Genomic DNA, 20,501 nt, shown 5'->3' on the forward strand with positions numbered 1-20,501 from the left:
AACAATGCTGCCACCGACGGACAGCTCACTAAAAATAAACAACTAAAAACAGAAAACAACAACAAAGAATTATGCAAAAACAGAACAGAAAGCCAAAAAAGAAAAAAAAACAAACACCTGAAGAAGAACTTATGATTATGACGTTGAATGGCCAAAAAGAATGGAAGCCCTCCGCCCGTTCGAGAGTCTCTGGGTCAGTGATATTTCTAGTCCAAAGCTGTGATCCACTGTGATCTGCATAGATGAATGTATTATGCATAAAAGAGGGGTCTTTATATGTCCGCTTTCTAGCCGCGAAGATACATAATCAAAGCTCAGGCTCAGGGCACGTAACTGTCATAAAGGGATCGTATAAATGTCAGGGAAATAAACCTTTATGAGTTTTCTAATGAATCTGGCCAGGGTATTCGTAACTTCGCCACTTTATTGGACAATTGCGTTCCGGCTGGTGAAGCAAACTTTTTGTTTTATTGGCTCTACCGAGTATCACATCATTGAGACGCTTTCAGAATACCCGCTCATCGCACTCGTATACGTACTATATACAATACCATGGGGCGATAGCTGACTCAAAGAATCTTTTGGGTTCTTTTGGGCTCCCTGATAGAGGTTTCTTTTTTGTAGCTGCGAGGAAGCCTGGCCCCTTTGGCCAGGGGAAGCCTTTGGAAAAACCTTAGTAAATTGCATTAATATTTATTTAGGCTGGTTTTTGCCTTTTCTTATAGATAGGAGGTATATGTTTCATTACTCAGAGTTGTTTGTTTTCAGACAATTTCCCCATCGATCACTGATCACTGATGCATATTCAAACCCGATTCCGAATGCAATTCAATTTACACACTCGTCGGACCTGGGCTTTTTTTTTTTGTTATTATTGCCATGACGCAGTTGTTGAGGGTTTATTCTGTCGCATATTATTAGCAGAAAATATGATTATGAATGATCATACAGCACCGCCGCACACTCGTATTTCATTTGAATCTGAACTCTGGCTCTTCGAGAGGCTGTTGTAATTAAAGATCTGCCAGGTAGTCCGGAGGCCGAGTCAAAATGGAAGACCAGATCGCAGATGGGTGCGTGTTTGAGCTGAGAGATGGGGTACTCGTACAATATATAATTTGCATAGAAAATGATTAATCACGCAACGATTAATTGCTGACGACGTCAACGGCTGCAGTAGTTGCTTGATACAGACAATAAATTTAGCCGCGACTAAACATAAATTACTCTGAAAATGTGTACGAAAATACATTGGGGCGTCGGGTAAACCCCCTCCCAGCAGCCAGGGCTTATGATTGGCAGCATAATTAGCATACACACACACACACACATACATATGTACACATCTGTGCTGGCTGCTGCACTTCCTCATTCTGTAATTACACCAATTGTGTGTGTGGCAGTTCGGCACGTTGAGCGTGACGCCATCTCAACCTTAACCTCAGGGTCAGCAAATACAGAAGTGGCAGCAGATGTGCCCAAGTCGCGTGCATCCAGAGAAAAGTCAAAAGAATCTCTTGAGAAAACTCGAGTGAATGAATCGATAAACCATTAAAAATTGTACTTACAATTTTCTACTACTTTCCCTTCTTTTGGGAGCCGATCCCAAGCACATGCCAAAACAGGTGAATACGGTAATCCTCTCCCCCTCACACGACTGTACCAAGCAGTGGTCAAACGCTCTCCTATTATGGCGTGGGAGAGAGCAAGCAAGGCAAAAGCAAATGTCAAATGAGCGAGCAATTAGGAATCAGACTAGAGGTAGAGAATACAAGCTGACCAGTGGGAGTGGCGGGAAGGGCTGGTGACAGGGGAGAGGAGAGCACAATGCACCTACACCAAGCTCTGTAATCCTCTCATCACCCACACTAACTCATTTGCAATAGCAGGCGTACACAACCACACTCTTTTGATCTACTTTTGCAGTGGGAGAGGAAGAGAGAGTGATTGGAAATAGGAGTAGGAGTAGGAGTAGGAGAGCATGGCACGAACGCATTTGTACCGCTCTCGCATTCGTTCTTTTTCATCCGGCTCAAGCGTGCGTTTCCAAGTCAGCTCCGCGTTTCGGCAAAATGTTGTACGAAATAACCGGTAAAATGTCGCGTAGTGAAGTGTAGTGTAGTGCAGTGTTAACATAGAAATGGAAAATGTCCAAAAAGTGTGCCAGAAAATGGAAAACGGCAGATCGCCGAAAGAAAAGTGTGTTAATATGTGCAAGTGAAGTGTAAAAGTTATATTATATACATATGTTTATATGTAAATATAATATTTCATGCAGAAAACCCTTTTTTTTTCATGTGAAAAGTGTGCCGAGCACCCACCGTTATAATTGTGCCAATAAGGTGTTCTGTCCCTTTCCCACTCAATCAGCAAACGGTCAAAGGCGTAGGCGAAGAAGAGGATTAGTAAGAAAAGAGAGTAAAAGTTCTTAGCGGCGGCGCTCTGCTGGCAAGTTTCTCAACTGAAAGGTGAGGCATTCCAAATGTGGGTGATCTGACTCTCTCTCACGTTAAGTGCTCGGCGCAGTGGTGCCTCACCTTACCAAACAAAAAGTGTGCATTGAAATTTGCTGAGTTTTTTTTCGTGTGCGTTTGCGGTTTCGGTTCGGCATCGTCGCGCGGTTGGATAGTCGATCCTGTCTTCGTGTCGATAGAATCGTCGGCTTCTCAAGAAACAGAAAAGGTAAGAGAGACACACATATACATACATACATACCTTTATTCCATAAGAGCCCGCTCTTTTGTTAGATCTTTTGCTCTCTTTTTAATCTAATTGGGCGTTTGGTCAAGGGAATCTCTGCTCTGTTTTCCTCTGCTCATCAAAAAAGTCCCTAGCCCCCTCCTCCACCGCCTGCGGCAATGAGCTTCTGGTTTGTGTCTTGGCTAACGTGTCAGGCAGCGGGTGGTGTTGTCAGGACGTTGTCAGGTGTTGTGCATTGGCGGTGGGGTCCAGTTGCATTTATTTTCATTTTCATTTTCATTCTCATTTTATTACATTTAATTTTTGGCTTTGTGTTTCAGCACACATATGTATATACCAGTGTGTGTGTGCACTAATTAAATTCATGGTGAAATTTTTCTAATTAAAAGTTTACTAATGAAATTTATGCAGCTGCTGCTGTTGCTGCTTAATGTGCGTTTGTATGCGTTTTGATCTGTGTATGTGTATGCGGCTCTGGTCGAAAGCCCAAAAGTCGCGCTTTCAATTAAAAATCGCCATAAACGGGGGTCGCGTACCACGCAGACAGGACAGGGCACTCACGGACGGGACCGGACGGGACAGGACAAGACAGGATAGGACAGGACAGGACAGGACGGGACAGGACAGGATTGGACATCTGGCAAAAGCCTGATGCGCTCGAATTAGATTTGTATTAAATTGCATTTTTGTGGTTATAATTTATTTTCATAGCATTTTGTTGCCTTTTTCCGTTTGATTTTCCCCCCAAAACGCCACACAGACAGAGAGAGGGAGAGTCTCATGGTTTATAGTGGGTTTTTGTAGCAGAGAAATGGAAGGTTTACTCTGTTAAATGTTACCGATTAGCCAGGGTTCTTATTTGAAGGGTATTTGAAGGATCTCTTGGAGTCATGGATTGGCCAGAAACATCTGTAATGGATCGTAAAGTCTGTAAAAATAAAGATCATTATGCTATTTGTATTAGTGTATAATCTCTTCCATTTATTGCATTTGTCATGGCAAAAGAAAGGGTATTCGCAGGCTGGTTTTGTTTTTGAATGGACTTTTCGTGTCTCCCGAAGGGGAGTTAACAACTGCGTGTGCAGCGGAGTTAATGCAATCAAATGTGGCATAATTAAAAACTAATATCATGTGAGCGATGGGCTGTCGCTGCCGCCAACCCAGAGGGATCATGGGGCGGGGCGGGGGCGGGACGGGGCGGTGCTGGGCATTTTGCGGCTTGATTATCGACTGCAAATAAATAAATAAGCAGGTCTTGATTTAGTTGATTATGTGGGATATTTGGCCAATGGCCATAGAAATATCACACAAATATATACATAAATACATATACACATCGCAGACGCTTGGGGGCATCAGAGCGAAATTGGACAATTTTCTGTATGTGTACATTGCTCGCTTGAGTGCGACAGCCACAAAGTGCATTTACGAGGGCATACATCGCGAATATAGTGTGATTTTAATTGAATTGAACACCGAATGGCAGCTAAGATCATTCCTCTCAAGCCAAGCGCGAACAGGGCAACAGCGCTGTTAGCAGAGCAAACCAGCTTAACAGTCTGTTATCGCTCCAGCTTAAAGCTCTGCGTTAACAGCGTGGGGCTGATCCAGGAGGAGCGCTCTCCGTTAACAGCCTATTACCGATCCAATGGGACAGCTTTCTGTTAAAAGTCTGTTAATGCTCCTCAATGCTTTCCGTTAACAGCCAATTACCGATCCAATGGAACAGCTTTCTGTTAACAGTCTGTTACCGCTGCAGGTTGAAGCTCTCCGTTAACAGCCTCTCACTGCTTCCGTTACAGCTCTCTGTTAACAGACTTGGGCGCTGATCCAGGAGAACAGCTCTCCACTAACAGTCTGTTACCGATGCTACAGCTCTCCGTTAACAGCCTATTACTGATCCAATGGGACAGCTTTCTGTTATCGTTCCCGGTTACAGTTCTCTGTCAACAGCCTGAGGCTGATCCGAAGGGACAGCTTTCTGTTAACAGCCCGCCCCTGGTTACAGCTCTCTGTTAACAGCTTATTACCGCTCCAGGTTAAAGCTCTCTCTTTACAGCCACTCACTGCTATCGTTACAGCTCTCTGTTAACAGCCTGTTATCGCCGCCAGTTAACAGCCAGTTGCAGCGCTCTCTGTCAGCGCTTTAAGAGCGGGCTGTTTTCACGATCCACACGGCTCGCGGGCCGGCCTTCCTTAGCATGTAAGAGAGCTCTCAATCCACCCCCCCACGCCACACACCTCCATTTATACATACATGACCCGAAATGACCTCTTCGTTTCTGCATTTGCGTGCCCTTTGTTGGATATCCGCCCACCTACAATCATTTACCCACATATGTGCCCACATCCTGATTGATTTCTTTTATTAAATGTGCATATTGTTGGTTTTTTTTTTTTTTTTTTTTTTGCAAAATTGCGTAATTGATATCCATTTGGAGGGCCGGCAGTAATTGCCAGTAAATTGAATTAATAAATGCAACAGCATGTGAGAACTGTCACGAAGCACGGTGTAACCTGTAACCTGCAACTTGCAACTTGCTGGGCCTGGACCTGGGGCTCTGCCTCAAGACACGAATTTTAAGTAATTACACATACAGTGGGGAGGGGGAGCAGCGGTAGGGGCAGGGGCAGGGGGAGGGGCAAGTGTATGCGACGGCAACTCAATTACAGAATCGTTCCGTTGTGCGCGCGCCATGTGACGCCGACTAGGAATTTCATTTGGCTGGCAGGTCACGTGATGTGCAACAGCGGCAACGCCAGTCGCAAGTTGGAGCTTGCCTGCGTTACGTTAAGCGTTCTGCGCCGTCCAGAAAGAGAGGCAGAGAGAGAAGGCAGACTTTGATAAACTGCGTGCCGCAATATGAGGCAGCTAGCCGCAAAAGTTTCGGCCGCGGAGGAGTACGAGCACACAGCCTGCCGCTAATTTATGTCGTCCCAGCCATTTGAAGATGGATTCTGGCCCATGGCCAGAGCCCAGAGCCCAGAGCCCAGAGCCCTCTTTAGTGTTTAACATGCGCTGGCTGCGGTCAAGACCATGCCCCACATGCCACATGCTTATAGCAGGGCAAAGAGAGCGGCAAGCGGCTCGTAGAAGATCTTCCACAGCAAGGAAAGACTTTTTGGGTGGGTCTCCAAAAGAGCTGGGTATCCCTTAGTCGTTTATCCTGTCTTCTGTCTCTGTTTTTTTCGAGAGAGATACACCAGGGGGGGCTGAGGAGGAGCATGGTCAAATGCCACATGGCATTCCCAGCGGCACGCTCCACAGGCATCAATATTCCTGACGCTGGACGCGCATGGCCACCTCCGGAGAGTGCCGCTGCCGCCTCAGCCGCCGCCTCAGCCGCCACCAGGCAAACACAAGGGCCAAGGGCCAAGGGACGGGGTGGCACGGCAGAGCGCCAAGGCTAAAACATAGTCAAAATATTGACACGACTCTCGGTCTCGGTGTTGGGCGAGGCGCTTGTTTGTTGCGCTTTATTGCCACCAGGCCGGGACGTGTGCAGAGAGACGCTCTGCTACGTCTTGGTCTTTGTCTGGTGTGTCCTGCCTCGTGCCACTTGCCACTTGCCTCGTGCCTCGTGCCCCGTCTTCCTCCTTTTAATCTTGTTTCCAATTTGGTCGATTTTAAAGACATTTGCCTCGCCAGGGCATGCATTCGCAAAACATTCGCTTACTCCAATAATGCCAAATAATGGCCGAGATTTTCGTTGTGCGATTTGTTGGCCAGGAAGGCGGCTGGCGGGCAGGCGGGCAGGATCCCCGGGCCAGTCCAGGCACCCAGGGATTCTGGTGGCCCTCACGTACATACATGTGTGCCTCTGCTGCTGGTGGTGGTGGCGGCGGGCTTTTGAATTATCGCTGGTATTTTGTATTTTTGTATTTCTTATTTCGTCTTATATTTATGTTCGTTGCTTTCTTGTGCGAGCGGCAGAGGCAGGGGCGGGGGCTTTCGCCCGGAATGCATGCTAAGGGAAATCCCAGATGGTTCCAAGGCAAAACGGGAACGATGGGAACGATCCGACCAAAGATCTGTACAGCGAATGACAACCGACCGAGGTGACCTGCTGCATGACACGTGTCGCCGCCTTAGGAAGTGGCGGAATATTCTATGGAAGTCCACATACAACCTTGGATTACATTCGCACAACAATTCTCGATTATCGACTATCGATTTATTCTGTAACACTAATATCGATCACAATTTCGATTACAATTTTAATTACTGATTCTATTACAGTTTCGATTAAAATTTTCGATAACAATATCGATATTTGTTAATCAGTTGACGATAATTAAACGATTTGAAATCGATAAATTATCTCGCCAATAATCGACTGTCGATGGCTTCCATAATAAGTAAATTTCGATCTAAAATCGATTAAAATTTCTTTTTCATCCCGATTACACTCTCGATTACAATTTCGCTTAAAAATCAATTAAAATTTGGACTTTAATATCGATTACAATTTGGATTTAACTGTCGATTACAATTTCGATTAATTTTCAATTCAAATCTCGATTACAAATTTGATGCACATATAACAATTACCGATAACCATACAATTATCGACTGATTGCAATTTCGATTACAAATCGATTATAATTTGGATTACACTATCTATTAAAATATCGATTATATTTCAGTTACACTTTCGATTTAAATTTCGACTACAATTTCGATTAACGGTCTCGATCACACTCTTGATTACAATTTCGGTTAAAAATCGATTACAATTTGGATTACAAATCGATCAAAATTTCGATTACAATATCGATTACAATTCGATTACACAATCGATTAAATTTCAATTACACTTTCGATCACAATTTGGATGCACAAACGATTATCGACTTATTCTAGAACATGCAAATTTTGAAACGATCTAATAAACAATTGCCGCGAAAGCATCACGCGATCCTGCCACAACATCCTTCCGTTCTGCCACTCTCAACTAGACTTCCTCATCCTGTTCCTCTTCACCATCGTCGTCATCGTCTTTGTCGTCAGAACTGCCATCGGTATCACTGTCCGCCTCGTAGCCAGTGTCGATCGGCTCGGGATATACTATCTGGATTCCCTCGATAGAGGACGGTGCAGCGACAGGTGCTGCCCGATGGTTCTGCCCTTCATTCTGGGCCGCTAAGTAATCAGAAATATACATATGTATGTGCATATATAACGCAATGATTATGTTTTATATTTACCAAATATCGGTGCGGGGTTTTTGTCTTTCGGTGGGGATTTGTGTTCCATGATTTTGTTGAGAGTTTCACTTATTTATTGATAATCCGGTGTGATGTTGCAAGTGTCTGATATTTGATACAAAATAAAAGGCATTCCCCGCAAAGGATTCTGAGTTATTTCTATGACAGAGTTTTACAGAGATTCTGATCCAAAAAAGGCAAAGAAAATGTTGGAAAACTTTCCACTTTGGCTCGATGTATCTGCAGGAATGGCCACTGTTTCGAAATGAATCAAAAATCCTCAGTAGAGTGTTGCAATTCTCGATGGAAGGACATGCCGTGTGGTTAGTTTGGGGCGTGGCACAGGGAAATAGTGGGGTAGGATAGACAGGCCAATGCCTAAGGAAATGGCAACTGCCTAATGATATGCATTGGAGCCCTCGCGGGTGTATCCATAGGGATATTGGATATCAATTGATAGCCACAGATAGATGGATCCCAGATCCTTGTTGTTTCGTGGAAATAACCGCTCGACGACCTGCCATTGCACCTGCAATTTCGAAGAAGAAGCCATGAAAATTCCTGCCCCCTGGTGCCCTGTTTTCTGTGGGTAAAGTTCAGTCAGTCACATAATTATGCATTTGCCTGACTTCATTACGAGAGCGGAGAGCCGTGGAGCAGCACGTGGAAGGGTGTTGAAGAAAACGAGAGGCCTCATATCAAATCCTGGCACAGCCTTAGTGCCAAATGTTGTCAAATGCCTGTCAAATGTTCGATGCTCCTCCGTTTCGAGTCGATGTTCGGGGCTCCAGTATTAATTCAATTGATTCCCCTTATGTTCCCTCCTCGCCCCCCCCTTGGATGCTAATGCCCGGGCGAAACAATGAGCAAATGTCATTAAATAAATAAGCATAATTAATGCAGTCGACAAGTGGCTGGACTCGTCCTTGACTCGCTCGGTAGCTCGGTAGCTCGGTAGCTCGGTAGCTCGGGGCCGATGTTTATCTGTGCGGGCACATCCTTTGCCTAATTTGCGGGGCGCTGATGGAAAGCGTCCTGCGTGAGTCCTGGGTGCCCCGGGGGCGCACAGAGGGTGCCACAGAGACAGCCAGAGAGACACTCGCTCTCTATAAATATGACTGCGAGTCATAAAAATGTATGAGGCGCAGTTGTCAGAAGACATGAATTTTATGGCCTGTAGCAGCCTCCGACTCCGACTCCGACTCAGTCTAAGTCTCGGCCTCGGCCTCGGTCTCGGTATCAGTCTCGGTGTGTTTTTATGTGGCATACCCTGTAATTTCAGTGCACGAAATGCTATAGGCACTTCTTTAGAGCAGAGATCACAAATAATAGCGTCTCAAAAATGAATACATGCTTAATAAAAATAATACATTTTTGTACTTATATTTTTTAGATTTAGGTAAAATATATAAATACGTTTTTAAATTCAATTTAATAATTACTTGAACTTTTCAAGTTTTGGTTAAATTTAAAATTCAAATGAGCGAAGATGGGGAAGTGGTCTACAAATAATATAAATCAAATATAATATAATATAATAATATAAATAAATAATATATATAAAATGTAAAATATTTGAATATAATATAAAATAATATTCTATATTAAAATAAATATACCCATTTAAATATAATATATTATAATACGATATAATAAATATAATAATACAAATACAATATATTCAAAATAAAATTATATAAAAGTAAATAAATATTACATACATACATAGGTATGCAACATAACATACAAATATATAATATAATAATATCAAAATAATATGAATACAACATAGAAATTAATTTTTATTTTTTGTTTTTTTAATTTAAATTACGAGTAAGATATTTTTTAAATTTAAATAATACAAATCACAAATTCCTTGGTTTTTTTTTTATAAAAATATCAATCGCAAAGACATTTAGTGGTATATAATAATAAAAATAAAATAAATAATAAATATTAATAAAATAAATTAAAATTGTAAACGCAACGACCTTTAGAGGCATATAAAATATAAAATAAAAAATAATAAAATAAATAATAAATTAATAAAATAATATTAATAAAAAAAAATTAAAATTGTAATCGCAATGACCTTTGGTGCCATATAATATTAAAAATAAAATAAATAATAATAAAATAAACAATAAATAAATTAAATTAATTAAAATTGTAAACGCAATGACCTTTGGTGGCATATAATAATAAAAATAAAATAAATAATAAATATTAATAAAATAAATTAATTAGAATTGTAATCGCTACGACCTTTGGTGGTATATAATAATAGAAATAAAATAAAGAATAAATATTAATAAAATAAATTAAAATTGTAAACGCAACAACCTTTGGTGCCATATAATATTAACAATAAAATAAATAATAATAAAAAAAAATAAATAAAATAAATTAAAATTCTAAACGCAACAACCTTTGGTGGCATATAATAATAAAAATAAAATAAATAATAATAAAATAAAAAATAAATAAATAAAATAAATAACAATTGTAATCCAAACAAAAAAAAATCTCTTAAAGATTTCTTAATTTTAATTTCTTAAAAATGAAATCCATGCTTATTTCCATCCACCGATCTGTAGGCATTTCCAGCTGCTCCCAAATCCTTGGGTAGACCTGTGGTCGATGGCATACCCTCCTTGTTGTTGCTGTTGTTGTTTTTTGTGTTGCTTTTGTGGGTGTGTGACAAGGACAATCATTACGTGTTGTCGTTGTCGTGCAGCTGGGACAACAGCTCCTCCTGCAGCTCCGTCTACGTCTCCGTCCCGTCTCCGTCTCCGTCTCAGGATGTGTCGCAGGATATGGGATACTGGATTTGGATTGGGGGCAAGTGGCCCCATAGCCAGCCCCATAGCCATCCACGTGGCCACGTGTTTACATGCGCTCCAGCCATAAAGTAACGCCAACAAACGCACTTTACAGCCTCCCCCCCGGCATCACAGGGGAAAGGGGGGTGGAACGGACGGGGGCAAAAGGTGGGCCATGCTAAATTTTTAATGAAACGTCGCATAGAAAACGGCAAAAGTTGAATTTATGACTAGCACACGGAACAGGGAAGGGACACGAACATCGACACGGACATGGACACGGACACGGACACGGACATGGGGAAAAGGACAAGACACAAGGATAAGGTTAAGGACAGGGACAGGGACAGGGACAAGGACAAGGGCAGATTTTCCTTCCTTGAGACTTGAGAGACCTTTTCACGCTGCGGGGGCCACGACTAGGCTTTGATTAGCTGCTGCGATTGGTCGCAGTTGTTGATGGCTGCTTGACGGCCGGAAAATAAAACCGGGAGCCAGGCCGGGGCAGGGGCAGGGGCAGAGGCAAAGGGTTGACACCGTCTGTCGTCGGTGGAACGTATAAAGTGGGCCTTAAAGGGGAAGCCGGCGTTTTTATTTGGTGGAAATTTGAAGCAGCTGAGGAGCCTTCTGTATCATCGCCCTAAGATATATACAATATAGAAATCATGAGGGGCCTCTCGGGCCGTTGTCCTCCTGGGGATGCACTCGATCGATTTGGAGCTTGGGGGATGGGATCCTCCTCCTCCTCCAACGACGACGATCAGAGCATTCAAGGCTCAAGAAGGACAACTATGGAGCGTGCCACATGTGTGCGTCATTAGGCGTGGCAGGCACTACAGCGACGCTCGCTTGACAGCCCCTACAGCGGCCGCCAGCCATCGATGACTCGCCAGTGCAACCCTGCTGTCATTCGGGATTCTGTCAAGGAGGCGTCGCTTTCTTTCGCCTTATGTGCCACTCATAATAGTCGTGCCCCCCCCCCCACCCCCCGCTGGGCAGTCCTGCCGCTCCACCCCAACTAATGGCATTTCTTAAGCAACTTTTATGACCGGCTTTCATGTAGTGAAATTACGCTGAGAGTGTGTGCTTGCGGGTAAAAAACATGACCACTCTCGCAGGACCTCCTCATCCTGGATACATCCTGTACCACGAGTGCTTGAATCTCACACTGGAGATTCATTTCTGTTGGCGTACGAGAACTTTTCCTAAGAATATTTTGCCAAAAAGGAGCTCAAAAGGTCTTCAAACACAGATCACAAAACGAACTGAAATTTTAATAGTTTTACTTGGGTTGATATTTCGATATGTGGCCCTGGGTTTGCCAGGACAGATTTGTGGGGAAAGTGGATGTGTGTAACGTCCAGAAGGAATCGTTTTCGACCCTATAAAGTATATATATTCTTGATCAGCATCAATAGCCGAGTCGATTGAGCCATGTCTGTCTGTCCGTCTGTCCGTCCGTCCGTCTGTCCCCTTCAGCGCCTAAAGCTCAAAGACTTTAAGAGCTAGAGCAACGATCTTTTGTATCCAGACTTCTGTGATATGTCACTGCTACAAAAATATTTCAAAACTTTGCCCCACCCACTTTCGCCCCCACAAAGGACGAGAATCTGCGGCATCCACAATTTCGACGATACGAGAAAACCAAGAACGCAGAATCGTAGGGAATGACTATATCTTATAGAGTGCAAAATCTGAACCAGATCGTATAATTATTATAGCCAGAATCAAGAAAACAATTTCATTCTTTCTCGCTCTGTCTCTCTCTAACACACAGGTTTCATGGTCGGTTTTGCCAATTGCAAAATATGAGTTCAAGGATCTCAGAACCCATAAGAGCTAGAGCAACCAAATTTGGTATCCAAACTCCTAAAATATCGGACCTTGACGAGTTTGTTTCAAAATTTCGCCACACCCCCTTCCGCCCCCACAAAGGACGAAAATCTGGGGGTATCCACAAATCTCAGAGATTATTAAGGCTAGAGCAACCAAATTTCGTTAGATCTCACTATAAAACGTACATATATCTCATATATTTAACATAATTAAATGAATATTTGAATGTACTTTATTGTTTATTTAATCGTATAGTAATTTACTGCAAAGATTGCGTATCAGAATCTACTTTTCAGGCTACTTTTGTGGCCGAAAGACGGAGGATATTTCCCTGTGAAATGCATTGTTAACAATAAGCGGCCAAACAGCCCATCAAATATAGCCGTAAATTGCAGCTTAAGGACCTGCAAAACCATTCAACTATTCAGCCTCGAAAGTGTTTGAATTTTGGCCAAAATTACAAGGGCCTTGGCAGCAGGCGGCAGGCGGCAGTCGGCAGTCAGCCTTTGGGTTGCTTACAGAACGGAAAATAATTTTAATTAAGGAAATTGCCGATTTTCCAGAGAGTTCCACTCGTACTCGTAGTTATGTTTGAGCAACTTTTGAGCAATGCAATCGAATACATGTGTCTGATCGCCATTCGATTTCAAGTACAGTAGGTGCTCCCTGGAGTAAACAGCGCAGCCTTTTGGGTGGCTGGGGGAGGCTGGGGGGGGGGGGGCTGGGGGGGTGTCTGGGACTCAATGCATCGACCACTTGATTGTATGTATATTTATCCTAAATCATTTGCCAATTGTTTTTCTTAGCCAATTTGTTAAATGCGTCAAAACAGAGGTCAAAGCCAAGGGGTGGCCAAGGGGGTGTTGCCAAAAATTGGACAGCACATGTCCATGTCCTGTCCAGAGGCGTGTCCGTGTCCTGGCTGTTAAGTGCAGCACGCAAATAAATCATCAACTATTTCATGCAACATTCTCGAAGAGAGTGCGGCGGCAAACATACAATTTTTGGCCAGAGGCCAACAGCAAACCGCTCAAAATTCTTCGGACTCGCTGGGGCCACATCAAGACGCACCTGCCGCTGCTTGCCACCGAAAAAAGTGTGACCAAAACGGCCTGCAACTCAATCAAAAAGGGCAACGGACCAGAGCCGGCCAAGGGTCAAGGTCAAGGTTGAGGCCCCTTAAAGCCCTTCAAATCGGTAACGAGTATCTATATTTTATTCATTTTGAAACGAGTTGAAAGCCAGTTTAAAACATTATGAAATTCTATTGAAAATCGGAGAAAACTCTTTTTTACTTCCGGGCTTGCAAAAAGTACTTTTGAAAATTCTGCCGAATGCTGCCTTGGGGCCATGGACAAAAATTGCATCTCGTTTAATCATTCATTTGGCAAATTATTTATGAGTAAAGGTGTGCGCCCTCCGGCTCGTTGCTCCATCATTACAATGCGAAAAAAACCAAAAAAAAAACCAAAAAAAAGAAGGGAAAAACCAAGTCAGCAAAGGCCAAAAATTCCCAGAAATCTAGTCCAACATCGTTAATGGGAGATTCTCGGCTTCTGAGAGCTCCTCTATCCTAGAGCTTAATCACTGATTTATTTTGTTACAGAATACAGGGAATTTCCGGGAATCGTTGTACGCATTACGGCTGCTACGGGCCACGTTAAAGTATTCCTGATAAAAGTACGCCCCTCTCCCACGCCTGCAAAAGGGCGCAGATACAGATACAGTACTTCAAGTACTAATGAATCACAATCAAAAGTTGGTTATTAAAATATTTGCACAGCTCTGAAGTCCAAGGCCTGAAAAAGTCGCTTACTTTTTTATTAGAAAAAAACTTGAATATTGCACAAAAAATTGGTATTTTTTTTGGTTTTTTTTTTATTATGACGCTCATTATTAATAATAATACAATCTATGATCAAATTGTGTAAAATGGTTTGGATAATCTATCCATTAAAGGGGCATTTTTTTTTAAATTTTAATTTTGTATATTATTTATACATAATTATCTTTTTTTTCGCACAAATCCCTTTTAATTGGGTTACTCTCCAAAAATTAAGGTACAAAAAATCTTATCCACCAATTTGGCGGGGCTTATGTTTAAAAAATGTGGTTTTTATGCACAGTTTCGTAAAAAAATACTTTTTTTAATCTACTTAGGGTAAAATTTGTTAAATGTGTTGGTTTTATATTTAGCTATTTTTTATTTTTTTTTAAATTATTTTTATATTACATGTAAATATAAAGATATATAAATATATTATAATTTATTTTTTATACATTTTTTTATTTGTACTTTGTTTTTTACTATTTTTACTATTATTAATATTATCAATTTTATCAATTTGTGTTGGTCTTATTTTTAGGTATTTTAAATTTTTTTTAATTTTTTATAATTTTTAAAAAATTATTTCAATTTTTATTTTTAATTATTTAAACTAAAAATAAGATAATTAAAATAATTTTTTTAATGCAATAGTATATGTAAATATAAATTTAAATTTTACTAAATTATTATTATATAGAAATAATTTTTTTTTAATTTTTAATTATTTTGTATCTTTTTTTTTATTACATTTTTTACTAATTTTTTATTGATTTCAATATTTAAATTAATTAATTTTTATTGATGAAAATATTTATTATCTCCCAAAAATCTCCTTAAAATTTCAATTAATTTTTAATCATTTATTATTTTTAATACAAAAAAACACCTTTTTTGGTTGCCGCTTAAAATATATTCACAGACCAGTTTCGGCTTGAATTCCATTAAAATATGCCACAAAAAAACCCAATTAAATGTTTTAACTTTGGTTGGGGAATTGCATTTAAAAAACAAAAACAATGAAAATTCCAAAATTTGTCCCTCCCAACCGCCTTTTATCGGTGATGTGCACACATGTGCTTTTTCCACTTTTCATTAAAAAACATGCACACACACATGCTCGTGTGTGTGTGTGTGTTTATACACCAATACATATCCGCAATTCCTCTCTCAAGCACAAATAAATACGAATTTTCGGAATCGGCACCGCGCGGCAGTGCCAAAAATCGATGTGCATTTATTTTGTTTTTTTTTTCGGTTTTTTTTTCCTAATTCCTACAGAAATGAAAATGAATGAAAATGTTGTACAGATTTTAATAAACAAAGTGTGGGGGGGCGAAAATTCGAATGCGTTGCCTGGTAAAATCCCGAAGCTGTTGTTGCATTAATTTGTTGATTGAAACGACCCAAGGAGGGTGGCCCAGGGAGGGGGGGCGGGGCATCTAGGATTTGAAGGCAAGCCAGGGCCACCAACACCCATCATCATTGGGGCAGCCATCCAATGATGCACCGAAATGATTCCCCCCGCCACCCACAAATCTATGGGTGTGTGTGTGTGTGTGGTCAATACCGACTAATTGCGCTTAACAAGCCAAAAAAAAAACAGAAAAAAAATGGAAGCAACTCTTGGAGAGAACGAGCGCCAAATGCAGCAGAAAACAAAAAAAAACAACGACCAGAGCAAGAAGAAATGGGGCGGTGGAGAAAGCTGCTGTTGCTGCAGCTCTAGTGGTGTGTGTGTGTGTGTGTGGCACAGGGATGGATGATAACATGCTCCTAATGGACTTGACATGCAAATTGTCGTCATCAAGAGTGACCCAAACGAGCGTCGGCGACGTCTGTGCCCAACCACCGCCCACCGCCCACGCCCACGCCCCCGCCCCCGCCCCCGTGGAGTGGGCGTTTGTGGTGCCCAACGACTTTGGATTTTGATTGTTGATTACCTTGGCATCCGCTCGGCCCCGCAGAGCAGAGCAACATCGGCATCTCCATCTCCAACTGGTGGCACTGGAAATTGCATTAGGCAAACAATTGATTCGGTCTGTCTGCCGTTGGGGATTCAAGGATTCGACGATTCGGTTGGGTAACAAATTTTTAATGCACACATTTAGGGCAGCAGCCAGACAGGCCAACGACTGCCATATTCGATTCATTGGCTTAACGAAGTTGCCTCCTGCCGCAGTCTGCATAATTGCACAAGTCAACGGGCAAGACGAAACTTAGTTATGATTACTCCAGAGAAAGAGAGAGAGAGAAGAAGAAGAGAGAGAGAGCTGCAGAGAGAGAGAGAGCTACAGAGAGAGGGATGCCTGAGTAAGGATCATCATCGCTAGCCCTGGAAAAGAAAAAGGTTTAGGGCATTGGAACGATCATCGTATGGGATGTAAGACTCGTATCATTCGATTTTTGGATGCCCTAGGGCCTTGGGACATTTTCGATGATAAATGATTAGAAAATATGCCTCATTGTATGCCTCATTTTATAGAATATTTAGAGGACCTTCGGCATTTAACACTCGAAGGAAAATGGGCTCATAATTAAATTAATAAATTTGTTTAATTTTTTTTAGCCCATTTTTTCTCTAAATAAAATGAACTTTAAAATAAATTAAATATAAAATATTAAATTAGATATATGTATTATATTATATTAATATTATTATATTATAATATATTATATTATATATATATTAATTAATTAATAATTATTAATTATTACTATTAATTATTATATTAATATTATTATATTATAATATAATATAATATATATAATATTTAATATAAAATATTAAATTAGATATATGTGTTATATTATATTAATATTATTACATTATAATATAATATATTATATATAATATTTTATATAAAATATTAAATTAGATATATGTTTTATATTATATGAATATTATTATATTATATTATTTATGGGTAATATGTATAATTTAACCATTAAGATAAATATTAAATTTAACTATAAATTTAGATATTAAATTAAACATAAGAAAACACATTTTCCACTTTCTCGAAGATCCCCAATTTGTCGGAACGAAAACGATTAACAGGCTGCTGTTCAGGCGCACAAAAGTGCTGTAAAGCGCAAAACACAGGGTTGCTTCGGTTATAGCATCAGCTGTTTGTGCCTTTCGAAGCGGAAGCTGCTTTTCGAAGTGGAATATTTCGCCCGTGGAAAGCCCCGAAGGGAATTTGGGAAAGAGAAAGAAGGGAAAGATATCACCCTGGCTTTCCCTCAATCAGCTGTCAAAAGTCTCTTCATCGCCCACGGGCACTTGGGAACAACTTTTGCTGGGCCGATTGCTGGGACATTCGATTCTCAGGAGCAAGAATTCCCTCGATAAGGCCCTGTGGATCGAAGAAACGCTCGGCACTCGCTTGGAACTCGAGCCATCAGAAGGGGCACTGGCTGAAGGGCACACAGGCGCCTCCTCTGCTGGAGTTGTGGCCACGAGGCAGAGGAGGGAGCCAGGGATCCTGTTTAAATTCCTCCAAGCCTCCGGATGGGACTGCCCTCCACTGATGATGATCCCCTTTTTCCAGAAGGTGGATATGTGTGCATATCGCTTATAAATAATATCACATTCAAGGACAATAGTGCTCGAGAGTCCTTGTCCGAATGCGATACACCCTCGCAGGGGGCGGGGGGGTGGATTTAATGGAATGTGGGCGAACACATTCCCAATGAGCATCAATTGAAACGCTGCCGCCTCGCATAATTGCGATTGAAATGCGATTTAAAACTGCCGCAAAAGTACGAGCTTCAAAAAAAAATATTCAAGCTAATTAGGGTTAATGCGTGGCCAGAGAGGGGTTAAGGGGGGGTGGGCAAGGGTGGTGGGGGAGTGCTTTAAGCTGCTGGCAGTTATTCAATATTCCATTTCATTCCATGGTTGCATGCATCAAATCGAGCCCACAGGACGAGTGGCTGGGGGGGGCAGGGGGGGGGAGGGGTGTTGCAGGTGGCAAAAGAAATTTTCAATTAAAAAAATTGATACCATTAATTAAAAAGTCAAAGCGCCAGAGTGTAGAGTAAATGAAGCTACAAATGCCACACACACAGACACACACACACACACACAGACACACACACGCACACGCACTCGCTCTCTCCCTCTCTGAAGATTTGCATGAGAGCACAAAGTGCGAACAGAATAGCCAAAAGAAAGGGAAAGCAGGCGGCCAGAAAGGCAGGGAAAAGCGCGTTGCACCACCCAAGAGGCACACGCACACGCACCGAGATACAGGCTACGTGTTTGGGGTTGAGGTGGCCCTAGAATTGAACCCATAAATGAACAGAAACAGAACATTGAATGCCCTGTCGTTTGTTGTCAAAAGGCAGAGCCAGAGGCAGTGCCAGAGGCTAGAATTTAAGTTGTGATTTAGCACAGAGAATACTCGAAAGATGACGTCCATGCGTGCCATTATTCTGGCGGTCTTTCTGCTCAAAGTCATTGGCCTGACATATTTCCAGCCCGAATGGTCGCCCGCACCACTTTGGGCCCGCCATTTGGTGTTCGGGGTCACCACGGTGCGGATCTCGAAAATCGACGTCTGTCCGCCCCGCTGCCGTTTGACAGGTGTCATGAAGTTCCTTGTGGAGACCATCGTGGTCCTTGCCCTGCTGGAGGTACTGCCCAACGGGGTCTGGTGGCGCTTTGAGCCCCTGATCCACCGGTACATCCGTACCGTGTGCTTCGACCTGGGCATGGATCTCCAACAATACTTAGAGGCTGAGTATTGGCTCCTGGGCTGGGTCACCACCACAGTGGCCTTGATGATGTCCTGCATTGTGATCGCTACGCTGAAATGGATCCAGCAGTGAGTTTTTAATTAAATAAATTATGTTTTACTGTGTTTCATGGTACCTTTATTCCCTTTTTGGGCCATCCGAAGATCAGCTGAGTCCTGAGTTGGTCCCAAGACTCCAGCAACAAGAGGCACGACCTATATAAAATGGATTTTAAGACATGGATTGGGCACAGAGCACATATTCTTCTACAGCGTATCATTTCTACCCGATAGCCTGGTCTGGTGCTTGTTATTCCATTACGGATCGAATACACTTGATAAGCTATTAAAGGAATACATAAAATATTAATAATAAGTGTGGGGGTCAGGGGTCAAGCCACAAGAAACTTGTAGAAATTGTTGGAGCTCTAAGGGAGACGTCGGGGCTGGCCGGGGAATATTTTAATGGAAGCCACTCTGTGAATATATTTTAAACGGCAACCAAAAAAGGTTTTTTTTTATCGAAAATATTAATTTAAAAAAAATGTATTGAAAGTTTTAAGGTTATTTTTCGGTGACAATAAATATTTTCATTAATAAAAATTAATAAAAGTAAATACCTATATAAAATAAGTATTAAAAAAACTAAATATTTAAATCAATAAAAACTAAAATTAAATATTGAAATCAATAAAAATGTTTAACAAATTGAATATAAAAATAATTCAAAATAATTAAAAATTAAAAAAAAACTAAATATTGAAATTAATAAAAATTACAAATTGAAATCAATCAAAATTAATAAAATTAAAAATTGAAATCAATAAAAATGTTTAACAAATTTAATATAAAATTAATTCAAAATATATAAAAATAAAAAAAAAACTAAATATTGAAATTAATAAAAATTAAAAATTGAATTCAATAAAAATTACTCAAATAAAAAATTGAAATCAATAAAAATGTTTAACAAATTTAATATAAAAATAATTCAAAATAATTAAAAATTAAAAAATATTATATTTATGTATGTTTATATTGCTGTGTCAGCGAGGTCGAAGGTGGAGGTTATATAGTATTAAAACATAAAATTGTAATTAAAATAATAATAATAATATTAATAATACAAATATTAGTATAAGGATTAGTATAAGGAATTAGTATTAGTATTAGTATAAGGAAACCATTCAACTATGTGAACTCCATAAAGTGGAAATACTGTCGCAAAAAATACATGCGAAAATCATGGAGATCGACGCGGGATCATCGAGGGAAGGAAGTCGTGTCCGGAGATATCCCATTCCCATAAAATACCATAAAAATACCTACCCTAAAAGGTCATGGGGATTTCCCCGCAGGAAATATGGT

The 20,501-nt window shown here is 40.8% G+C and overlaps 2 protein-coding genes across 2 annotated transcripts; one reads left to right on the top strand and one right to left on the bottom strand.

Moving 5' to 3' along the window:
* Positions 1–7,318: 7,318 nt before the first annotated feature.
* Positions 7,319–8,058, bottom strand: LOC6901438 (histone deacetylase HDT3-like). Its single transcript, XM_002134088.3, has 2 exons — positions 7,909–8,058; positions 7,319–7,843 (listed from the first exon to the last, which is right to left on the bottom strand). The coding sequence occupies exons 1-2, from the start codon at positions 7,955–7,957 to the stop codon at positions 7,656–7,658; spliced, it is 237 nt and encodes a 78-aa protein (XP_002134124.2). The 5' UTR covers positions 7,958–8,058; the 3' UTR covers positions 7,319–7,655.
* Positions 8,059–18,747: 10,689 nt separating this feature from the next.
* Positions 18,748–19,579, top strand: LOC26533829 (uncharacterized). Its single transcript, XM_015186202.2, has 2 exons — positions 18,748–19,223; positions 19,304–19,579. Exons 1-2 carry the CDS (start codon positions 18,808–18,810, stop codon positions 19,305–19,307), a joined length of 420 nt encoding a protein of 139 aa, XP_015041688.2. The 5' UTR covers positions 18,748–18,807; the 3' UTR covers positions 19,308–19,579.
* Positions 19,580–20,501: the final 922 nt, after the last annotated feature.

The sequence above is a fragment of the Drosophila pseudoobscura genome, chromosome X, assembly GCF_009870125.1.
Source record: "Drosophila pseudoobscura strain MV-25-SWS-2005 chromosome X, UCI_Dpse_MV25, whole genome shotgun sequence".
NCBI lineage: Eukaryota > Metazoa > Arthropoda > Insecta > Diptera > Drosophilidae > Drosophila > Drosophila pseudoobscura.

What these genes read in the sequence shown, in the direction of transcription:
- LOC6901438 (XM_002134088.3), bottom strand. Translation starts at nt 7,957, where the DNA reads ATGGAACACAAATCCCCACCGAAAGACAAAAACCCCGCACCGATATTT. An exon ending in AAACCCCGCACCGATATTTG is followed by an intron (nt 7,844 to 7,908) that starts GTAAATATAAAA and finishes CTGATTACTTAG; the next exon opens with CGGCCCAGAATGAAGGGCAG.
- LOC26533829 (XM_015186202.2), top strand. Translation starts at nt 18,808, where the DNA reads ATGACGTCCATGCGTGCCATTATTCTGGCGGTCTTTCTGCTCAAAGTC.